This window comes from Mesitornis unicolor, unplaced genomic scaffold (assembly GCF_000695765.1).
Source record: "Mesitornis unicolor isolate BGI_N332 unplaced genomic scaffold, ASM69576v1 scaffold1668, whole genome shotgun sequence".
NCBI lineage: Eukaryota > Metazoa > Chordata > Aves > Mesitornithiformes > Mesitornithidae > Mesitornis > Mesitornis unicolor.
Window position 1 is genome coordinate 123,691 of NW_010201089.1, and position 11,326 is coordinate 135,016.

General features: G+C 46.1%; 1 protein-coding gene across 1 annotated transcript in view; it reads right to left on the reverse strand.

The window, feature by feature from the left end:
- The window catches only part of MYO7A (myosin VIIA), a 64,777-nt gene that overhangs the window by 434 nt on the left and 53,017 nt on the right, over window positions 1–11,326 (reverse strand). The window contains 13 exon segments of the mRNA XM_010189955.1: window positions 386–505; window positions 1,034–1,117; window positions 2,215–2,331; window positions 3,103–3,288; window positions 4,206–4,312; window positions 4,928–5,015; window positions 5,596–5,709; window positions 7,368–7,473; window positions 7,886–8,041; window positions 8,159–8,312; window positions 9,388–9,545; window positions 10,369–10,493; window positions 11,268–11,326. The exon segment at window positions 11,268–11,326 is cut by the window's right edge and continues 7 nt beyond it. Coding sequence (XP_010188257.1) covers window positions 386–505; window positions 1,034–1,117; window positions 2,215–2,331; window positions 3,103–3,288; window positions 4,206–4,312; window positions 4,928–5,015; window positions 5,596–5,709; window positions 7,368–7,473; window positions 7,886–8,041; window positions 8,159–8,312; window positions 9,388–9,545; window positions 10,369–10,493; window positions 11,268–11,326 — 1,574 coding nt within the window.

Genomic DNA, 11,326 nt, shown 5'->3' on the forward strand with positions numbered 1-11,326 from the left:
TTTGGGTTTAAGATAATCTAGGAGGTTTGTTCCTGTGACTGTTACTAGGGACAAGCTGGGCAATGGATCTTGGTAGCCCCTGAGCCCACATCTGCTTTAATATGCTTTTCAGTCTAGTGACAAGGAGCAGTGCCACATGCTCCTGAGACAGCAATGTCCCAAGCGCCTTAGGCTTACTTGTAAGTTGGATGACAGACCAAGTGAGAGTCTTGATCCATTGAGCAGAGCCATGAGAAATTCAAAAAAAAACCAAACCCCAACACATCTAAGAGATCACTTTCAGCCCAGAGAATCCCTAAGTCACAATTTGCTGGAAGCATTTAATTTTGCCTGCGAACGTCAGGATTTGGTCTAACTGTGCCCAATAACCTTTAATGCTCCTTACCAGGGAGGTCTCGCAGAGTAGCTTGCTTCCTCTCACCAGATTGCCAATGGTTATATGGAAGTACGTGTTGCCACTGCTCCAGTTGGAGATCTTGGTGAAGGGGTGAGTGATGAGAATATCCTGGTGGGAACACAAGATTGACACTCAACATACGAGAGCCTCAACTTTCACAAGGGACTGTGGGGACCTCATATCCCTGTTCACTTTCTATCAAAGCAGACCAAGGATGTCTACTGAGATAAGACTGTACCATGGCCTCATGGAAATGGCAGTGAGATGCAAGACTCTGGATCCTTCAGTGCTTGTGGAGGACTGTTGTACTAAAATGATCATGTGGCTGGTAACTAGTAGGAGCTCATTTACTCCAACTCCTGTTCTAATGCCTGTGAAAAGATTAAGGAAGGACTGTTTGTATCCTCCAGTTACAGGACCCTGACCGTTGATGCTCCCAATCCATATTCTGTTGAAAAAGGCTGGTCTGGCTCTGTGTACAGTGAATTTCTGCCTCCAGAAACTTTTCTGGCTATCCAGCCTTTCTGACAAGGCTTATTGAGAACTCCTGAAGTTCTGAACAGCTTTGGGATGGCCTCTGTGAGGGGTTGGGGAGTGGGCTCAGGAGCATCTAGTGAAGACCTCAGTTTTGCTTACCTTGGTTTTGGGATCAATGAGGCTGACTCCATGCTTATTGATGGCAATTAGAAGGATTTCTGGATAATTTGGCTCTGTAGTTTGCTGTTGGAAATGAGATGAACGGGTTAGGGGATGTGTCATGCAAAATAAGACGCCCTCCTATTTCCTCTCTCCCTGTCTTCTCCTGCCCACACTTGCTGGCCTATTAACTGCTATCCAGTTTATCTTTTAAAGATAAACATAGAGCTCATTGAGGTATCAGCAATATTCAGAACTGTCTAGTTAAGCACAGATCTCCTAAATGCATGATAACCAGTGGGTGAGTTGCTGACAGCATTAAGTTCCTTGCCATTGGCAAGGAAGAGCTGAGACAGTCTGGAAAACTCCAGACATCTTCTTTCCCCTTCAGTCCCTCTGCTCCTCCTCATGCTTGCTACTGTGGACCTCCAGGCCAAGACTGCAATGCTTTATCCTCTCCTGATCTTTGCACTAAATTTTGTTTCTGCTGGTAAAACCTTCTCCCAGCCCTGTGCCATGAAGATGTTCAATTTGTTCCATTGATGAGGTAGGGCACAGGGGATAGGGTCTCAGCTCCTGGTCCTGCCACAGATTTCTTGGCTACCAAGTCACTTTTGATGGAAAACATCACAGGACATAATCAGATCCCTTAAGCCATCTAAAAGATGGACATGACAGAAAATGGGGTGCCCAAGTTCAAGGAACCGATTAGTAATTTCAGCAACTTGTAATCAGCCCGAGTTCACTGTGTGGTCATTTAGAAAAGGGAGATACAATAAGGTGTTGAGAGGACTCAGGCAGACTTCATGACTACCAGTCTCTACTGTTTTTGACGGTAGCCTGTTGCCACAGTGGGAAGTCTGGATTTCATTCGTGGTGGGTGCAGGCATGTCCCTTGGAAAACTGCACATTCTCCTTTGCCTTGGCAAAAGAGAGAATGGCTCTTCAGTAGCACAGCTACAAGTATAGATCCAGTGACTGAGCTATGCTGAAGCTCTACAATGCCTCTGTCTGTCTAAAGAAGCAGGGCAGCAATAAATGAGTGCATTGGCCCTTCACTGATGAAGAGTCTCACACTCTTTCCCTGTTTCATCAGTTGTCTCAGTCAGGAACCCCTCTGTGATACAGGGCTCCTGACCTTGGGTCAAAGCTGCCAGAGAACCCCCAAGCAGGGCAGGTACCTTCACTTCAAAGAATGCTGATCCAAATGTAGGCCACTTGAAGATAATCTTTAGGAAGGCAAGCTTGGCTTCTTCTCTTGTTTTGCCCGCGTGCTTATTGTAGTATGCCACAATGGACTGCAACAGAGAACACAACAGAGCTGGAGGGTTTGAACGACCTAGCACCAGGGATGTTTGCAGGGAAGAAGCATCAGTCCGACGAAGGTGGTCAGTTCTAGTCTCTGCTCCAATGAACACTTCACAAAACTGCTGGCTGGTCACTGGAGCAGGGCCTAGGACTAAGACAGGTTCTTTTATCTTTAGATGAGCTGTGCTGGTGACTCCATTAAAGGGATTATAAATTTTAATCCCCCAATTTATGCAACAGAGAAGACTAAGAGACCTTCAACCCAAAGAAACTGGTAACTCACTGTTTAGGCCCATGGCTGAGTTCAAGGCCCAGGAAACAGAAGGACATATAAGGCGACTTCTTGGCAGTGAGACACCTGTGTTACATTATGGCTCTAGACCTGTCTGTACCTATGCCACAGCTCTCCCTGTGTGTAAAACAGGGAGAATTACCCCTCTGCTCAGTAGTCTGCCTTAAACAACAGACCTGTACATGAGACTTTTGCCTGGCATGTACCCATATGGGGCTGCATCCACCACTACAGCCACAGCCACATGCAGCACAAACCAAACACACAGAGATGCATGTGTGTATGAACACACGTGTACAATTCCTCCTACTGGTGCTGTCAGGGAGGCTGCAGCTCTGCTAAGATTCAGGAGGGACCATAGGCCACTCATTCTGGCAGCCCCACTTCAACACTGAACATCAGACAAGTCACCAGAGAGGCTGGGCTTCCCCAGGCCGTGCCTGGTGAATGACACAAGCTGGTGTTTTACCCTTTTCCAGTCATCTGGAGAGAGCTGTCGGACAAGGTCTTGAGGCACCAGCTCCTTCAGGAGCTTGGGGATGCTGGGGAAATAGGACTTGTCATCCTCAAACTTCACCCGGTAGATGAGAGCCGCCAGCTGCAGGACCTCCTCCCGTGTGCACTTGTGGTAGCCACGCAAGTACTTTGGTAACTCCTGCACAGGGGAAAGAACAATTCAGAGATAGAGCGGATGACCACGGACCTTCATCCAGAGATGTTAAATGGAGTTTGTGGAGGTCTCCAGCCCCTGGCTAAGATGCTCTGCCCTGGGAACAGGCGTAGCAGTTGTGCTGAGTGTGGTGGAGAGGCACAGTAGACATTTAAAGATCCTCTCTGTTCTAAAACAGTCTCCTGTTACGTGTAACAGGAAGGTTCCTGTGTCAGCTATCAACAGTGTGAACCTACAGTCTCGTTCACCCTCCTCTATCCCAGGAAATCCATCCCTAGTGATGGCCACTTGGAATTGAATGGGTTTTCTGCTTTGGGCTTTTTTTTCAATTTTAAAAATCTATTCCCTCATTAACAAAACTGTCTGAAAATGTGTAATGTGACTAACTCAAGTATAAAGGGATACAGTCATATTGGGATAACCACTTTATCTAGGCAAGAAAACAGAGTGTACATTTGTAGGGGTACATGTGTATAAGAGTGAGCTTTGGGACATGAAACTGTCTCCTCCATCCCAGAAGAAACAAGAGCAGAAGAACTGTAACTTCTTATGTGACTTCTGGGACCATCATGGCTCATCTCCATGAATGGAAGTGGCTGAAAACCTCAGGATACTTCAGAATTCAGCCTCCCTGCTGAGGCTGCCAACAGAACATGCTCTGTCCTGCTTCTTGCTGCATTCCCAAGCAGCTGGCCCAAATCCCAGCTGAGCTGGTTACCCTAAAGTGTATGAAGGCTGTTCCTTGCCATGTAAGTCAATAGCATTCTCTGTAGTGCTCCATTTAAGGCAAAATTTCTTCCTATTTAATGCAAGACTTCGTCCATCTGCAGATGGACAAAGTTTTTGTGACCTATTTCTAACTTCTCCTGACTCTCCACTCCTATTGCAGGCTCCTGGACTACCTGGTAATAGTGGAAGATGGAGTCTGCCATCGAGTCCTTTCCAGGCGTTGTGTTGGTCCACAGCTTTTTCATGAAGAACACTTGATAGGTGAGGGAAGGCACTATACCTGTGCAAAGGAAACAGGGAGCAGCTATGTAAAAGCAATACTGTATCATCTGACAATTGCTGTCCCTGCAAGCCAGTGGTGCCCATGTGCTGTCACAACCTGCAGGGACAGGGGCATGGGCAAGGCCAAATGGGCTCTGACATTGTAGAGAAAACCACATCTTTCCTTTGCAAAGCTTTAATAAAATGGCAAGAGTGTCTGGATTCATTTGAATCGCTGTACTTTGTTGCTAATGCTCACGTCTAACGCAGGGAAAGGAATTGCACCCTGAAGGCACCCGTGTCTTGCAGCCACTGATACAACCAGCAGTGCTGCAGCCAGCTCCACTGCAAATGTGGGCAATGAGGTGAGATGAATCCCACCACTGAAACCTTCCCAGGGGCCAGCCCTGGAGAGCTGCCCACCAGCAAGTGCTCCTCATAGGGGCCATGTGAACCCATGCTTCTCCTAGACAGATCATCTCCCAGGTGGTGTCCCCAGGGCTAGTGCAGACAGCATGACCACAGCAGTGTGGTCCAACAGACATGGCAGACTGCATGGTCAATCTTGTTTGAAAGGGCTGGAGGGCTCCAGGAGGGCTCTGTGTGACCCACAAAGGAGAAAAGTCACTGTTACCGTCTTTTGCCGGTCTTGCTTTCTTTATCCAGTCTGTCAGGTGTCTCACAAAGTCAAAGAAGAAATCTCCCTCAGGAACACTGATGACCTGGGGAACACAGCACATGGTTGCAAATGCTGAGCAAGTGGCAAAAGGCCACAGGCAGGGTTGGGCATTACTCCATCTCCTGTAGTTGTTGCTCGATGCTTTGTCCCTGATGTGTTACAAACTGCTGATGGGAGAAAGCCACTGCCAGCACCTTGCTGCAGGCTCTGTCTTTAACTTCACCCATTACTCCTTATTGCAGCTCCCTGTTTCACTGGAGAAATTAATTTGCCTTCATGATGACTATATCCACAGATTTCTCCCTGCTGCCTGACGCAGCTCTAAGCTGCACATTTTTCTTACTTGTTCCCTTCTTATAAAACTGACTCAGCAACGGCCTAAGAAAGTCTGACCTGTCTGTGTTTTAAGATCTTTGGGATGATCGCTGTAGGCCAGGGCTGCAGGACTGCAAATCCCACCTGCAGCAGGTTGGATTTGACACAGAAACACCACACTGCTTGCAGAGAAATGCATCTCACCTGTGAGGGTGCACATTGCTCTGGCTCTACCAATGTGTACCCATTGGCAGGTTGGTCACCCTGAGAGCCTTGGGAATACCCCAGCCTCTGGATGGGTCACTCACCTTGTCGGAAATTTTGACGAAGAGGCTGAAGCCCTCAGAGGACTTCAGGAGCAGCCTGTTGGAGATGTTCTGGCAGAAATCCTTGGCTTTTGTGCTGGACTCCACCTCAAATGCCTGCAAAGAAAGGAAGATCCTCATTGCTGCTACCTCAAGGTTAATTTCTACTTTATGATCTCTTTGAGGGACTCTAAGCTCAGATGCACAAAAGGATTTAAGTGCCCACCACTAATGATACAAGTAACATTGTGGATTGTGGCTCTGGGTATGGGAACGGATGTTTGCAGAAGCTCAGCTGTGCTACTGCTGTACCATTGTGCTTCATGATGCTCTATCTATATCCTGTGTTGGCTTATCCAGGGCTCCCCAGGCAACACATGAGATTTTTCTGGTCTAACAGTTAGGTCTCAGAGCTATTTGTCTAGAGCAGGGAGAGAGAGATACCTCCAGGCTGAGGTGTCCCAGCTGTCTCTCCACTGATGATGAGGAGCTCAGATGTCTGGCTTAGACCAAATGCCTGTCTTCTCAATAGCTGAAGAGAGGGGAGATGACTCCTGCTTTATGTGCAGTTGAGATATCTAAAGAAATGTCTCACCTGCATGCAGGTCTCAGCCCCTGTTTTGCCTGTTGTGCTGTGCTCAGTGTTTACATTGCATCAGTGTTGCCTTGTCCACTTAAAAGGGATTCAGTTTGTACCAGTTTAAGGAATTTTAGCTTCTGACCACCACATGCATGACTGACACCAGGACCCATGTTCTATATCCCATGAAAGATCAGCCTGGAGCTCAGTGATGCTGGTATTCAGCAGCCCTTTGGTGCAGATACACGTTGTCCTGAGGTAATGCTCCTCTGCCAGTCCACCTGGGTGACTGCCATGGCCAAAAGGACCACAGCAAATCCATCCAAGTTCAGAAGTCCCCATTGCTTCCTTCTACTGGCTCTCACACAGATGCATGTGTATGAAGCAGGGTCATGCTTATTGCTGGTCACATAGAAAAAATACTCAAAGTGATGAGAGATCCCAGCAGTTCTTTCAACTCTCCATTACAGATAAACAAGGGCACACACAGCTGCTGGAGAGAAACAATTATTTTCCTTCCATGGGTGTGCACTGCTTTACCCATAAACTCACTTGGAGATACAGGAATTTAGTTGTGCCCAAGGGTATGAGGAGAGAGAGATGCAAGCCTCACAGCAGTATCTGCAAGGACATGCATATCTACTCTGGCATCAATATAACTAGCTGCCTTATTAGCACGTAAGATGCTTAATGAGTTGTTCCTGAGTGCAGGCATGATTTCTGTGTCATCTCAGGTCAGCAGGTATAATCTTAGTTACCTACATGCCAGAGGTGTCCTAGTCTGCCCAGTACCCAGGGAGTCTCACCATGGTACCCTGCTGGGTATAGTGGGGTGGTCAATATATGTTGGTCCAGGCTGAAAATAACTGATATCCAAGACCTGTGAACCACTGAGAGTGAATGGAGATGAACTCACCCAGTTTCCTTCTTTCTAGGGTCATACTATAAAGCCTCCAGTGAACAAAAGCACAGCACCCACATCTTGAAAAATGTGAATTACCGTGAATCAAACCCCTGAGCTGGTCATGGTAGGGAAGGATGGGTTTTCCTTAGACTGCTCTGGCTGTGGTCCAGAGTCTTCTAGGAAAGCTGAGTTTTTCCAAATCAGAATCAATATCAGCCTCTTCTAAGATCATAAGAAGAAAATTGGCAGCCATCCTAACAGAAATTAAGAATTTCTTTATCCCTCATTTACCTCATCAGTGTCATCAGGGAAGTAAACCTTATGGAAAATTTGGGTGGTTTTGTGTTGAATGGCTTCCACTTCTACCAGATGGGGTGGGTACTTCCTGGATCCATTCCTGCAAAACAGGAGGTGTCAAATGTCACAGCATCAAAGCAAGAATCCTATCTTTAAATCTTCCATTTAAATACATACTCTTTTCTGAGTAAGTCTGGCTAATTTCTTAATATTAAGTTCTTCCCTCCCTCCAAAAAAAAAGAAGAAAAAATGGAATGTGGAATGTGTATTCACTTAGGTTGTAGTTGACTTTGATGGAGATTGCATGAAAAAGTCAACTTAATTAAACTCTATTTTTCCCAATTTACCAGTGATATCTTCCACCCAATGCGCCTTTCATTCAGCTTCATTCAGAGAGAGGGTGTGAGCTTTCACTGTTCTCCTAGCCACCTAAATATCTACTACTTGTATTTTCTCATGCACATTTGGATGCTGTGGCATAATCAGGACTAGAAGGTCTTTTGATGTTATACCTGAGAGCTTTCTGGAGTCTCTGGATGCAGTCTGCCGCCAAGGGGTGATGTTTCCGGGACTGCAGGAACCTCTGGACATGGGGCAGGAGGATGTTGCTTGGAGGGAAAAGGCCTGTGCACAACCACAACAGCTCCCAGCCTTTTTCTTCACTGTACCTACATGAGAAGAGACCCAGGAGGAAAAAATAAATAATTCATGGCATGGACACTCCATATCTGCTTTGCCAAACACAGGCAAGTGCATTTTGGCCATGAAGAATGAATGAATCTTACTTGATGTGGTTGTCTGTGAGCTGCTTGAGGGTCTGGCAGTAGATTTCATCCTTCAGGGGTTCAGCTTTCAAGGCACCTTCAAATATTTGGTCTGTGAGCTCATTAACTGAGCGGGTCCTTTTGGATGGGTAGTCACCCATATACTTCAGCACTGGTGGGAGGTAGGAGTCAAGGCTCAGCTAACTGGGATGTTTGGGGAAGCCCTTCTGTTGATGATATCATTAAAGACATCCTACACATGACTGCAGAATTAGCTGCAATTTGGTGGAGGGGGCATAGGGTATGGCAAAGACTCTGAATTGCTTTAAGAGATGTCCATGTCTCTATCATGCTGAAGGCATTGTTTCGGGGTTAGGATACATAGACCTAAGAAAGCTGCATGTGATCATGTGTTACGTGATCACACATACACACATACAGTGGTACTACTGTAATAGGACAGATTTTCAGCTAGTGTCAGACACCAATGGAGCTGTAGTAACATAAACCAAATTATGACCTTCCCCATCATGCCATATTGCAACTATTCTGCATAAGAACAGGCTACAGTTTTCTGAATTAACATATATGACACAGTAAAAGGAAAAACATAACATTGCTAATGTCCTCTTTTTTTTGTCAGTTCTTTTAATTCCTCTACCTGTTATTACTTACTAGAAAGAAGAAATCAGTAGTAATATCAATCAGTAACAGGCTAATACCAACAGAACTGTTCAAACCATGAAGTTTGGATCCTACAGCAAAGCCCAACCAAAAAATAAAGGCTACTTCAATAGATTTGATCTGTGTTTGCACTCAAGTTTGTCTCTCCCATGCTGTCTACGTTCTGCCAAGTAAGGGATATTCAGGCATCAAATTCTGTCCCTGAGGCCATGTGAACTGGTTTGCATCCACACTGGTTAGGGCTATAGCCTTCCACAGCAGATGTATTTTGAAGCAAGCCAGACCAGAGCCAATGAGTTAACCATTAAGCAGTGTGGATCAGCTGGACTCAAAAACTTGTTCCCTGGTCCTCATTTACTAAGAATTAGACACCCTTCAGATCTCAAGCATGCTTGAATACAGATTTCAGGATCAGACCCATCTCCAAGCCTCTGACATGGTCCCAAACCCCTTAAGAGGCACCACAAACCTTTCCATGGGCTTTGCTTGTGACCCTAAAGATGTTTCTCAGCCCTTTGCCTGTCAGACCTGTTGCCCAAGGGCTTCCCCAGACAGTGAAAGGATATCAATGAAGGCCATGCAGGCTTCTTGAGACAGCTCCTCGCTGCCCAGGATCTTCTTCAGCAATGGCTGCTTGATGGGCTCACGGGTGTAACACCACAGCTTGTCCTTCCCACGGCTCTTGGTGATCATGACCCGGCTCAGGGTGTGCTTGGGAGGTGGTCTGGCAGCAAAGACAAAGCAAGCGGAAAGGTGGAGATGTTACCAGGATAAAAGGGACAGCTTGAGGCCAATGTTTCACCTGGGAAGGTTGCTCACAGCACTTGGCAAATGAACTCTTGACACCAAATGGGACATTACGGTTTAGCAAGTGAAGGAACAATCTAGCTCCAGTTCTGCCTACGGATACCCATTTGTACTTCCCTAGGGCTCAAAAAGGGCCCTTAAGGACCCTACCCAGGTACTGACACGAAAAAAACTTCCTCTACTCCAAAAAGCTTCTAACCACAAAAGGTAGGATTATGGCAATGGATGGTCAAGGTGACAGCACTGAAAGAATATTGCCTAGCAGAGCAAGCCTACCAGGGTGAAGACATCCCAGAGGATCTGGTCTGCCTGTTTGGATTGCCAGACCATCTGAACAGTAGTGGGAGTTTTGGGACCAGTCTGGTCAGCAGTGGTGCACATTTAAATCTTTGGAGATGAGATGAGAATGTCCACACTTAATTCAGCTGCTGCCTATATGGTCTGAGGCTGTGTATGGGATCATAGGAAAGGAATAGCAGACCACTAAGTACAGCCTCCCACATAATACTAAATTTCACAATTGCATCTGTGCTGAGCCAATCTGAAGAAATCTTTCATAAAACCTTGTCTGTTGAAAACCTACAGCTCAAAAGCCATGACCTAAACTGGAAGTTGTAGTTGTACAGTCACACAAAGGGACATTTAAAGTCTTTTTCAGTAGCCAAAATTATTCTGATTCCCAAGCTAACTGGAGATTTATTCCTACTCCTATTATTTTTGGAGATGGTTTAAAAAATCACCTAAAATAATCATAGGAAAATTCCTCCAAGGTGTATGGCTTCGCCCTCTCTTCACTGTCTGAAATTGCCAGCTGAGAGGTTCTGATAACATCTTGTCGTTGGTCAGGGGTCATCGTAACCAGTGCCTGTGGGACAAAAAGGTCTCTGTCACCTGGTGTATTGGATACAATATAAATATGATGTATTCAGAGAGAGAGGAAGCAGATATAAAATGAAAAGAACAGCGGTGAGTGAGTAAGAGTAACCCATTAATTCCAGTTAATAATAAGAACTCTGCAATTGTCATTTCTCTGTGCCATTCACAGTCACAAACACAAGGAATAACAAATGTTTTCACAGTGTGGATAATTTCCTAATTAAAATAAGGTGCTTTTGATCCCACAGCTCCATAGGCAAATGCGTGCACCAACCAACTCCAAATACACCTACAAGTAATCAAGCCAGTCAGAGGGATATCACAGAATCACAGAATCACAGAACGTTAGGGATTGGAAGGGACCTCAAAAGATCATCTAGTCCAATCCCCCTGCCGGAGCAGGAACACCTAGATGAGGTTGCACAGGAAGGCGTCCAGGCGGGTTTTGAATGTCTCCAGAGAAGGAGACTCCACAACCTCTCTGGGCAGCCTGTTCCAGTGCTCTGTCACCCTCACTGAGAAGAAGTTTCTTCTCAAATTTAAGTGGAACCTCCTGTGTTCCTGGCAGGATCCATGGATATTCCAAGTAATGAGCTTGAGGTGTTCAAAGACCAGAGAAAAGGCTGAGATCACTTCTGCCTTCTCAGCCACTCTGGCATTCACCTTATTGTCAGGGAGGCTCTGGCCACATCTAAGCTCTTCAGAAAGGCTTTGACTTCCTTGGGCTTTGTATGAAGTTGTGCCATTCTGTAAGACAGCTTACCACGATCTCCAGAGGAGGCATGGTGACTGTAGGCAAGACGTAGACAGAATCTGTAGGGA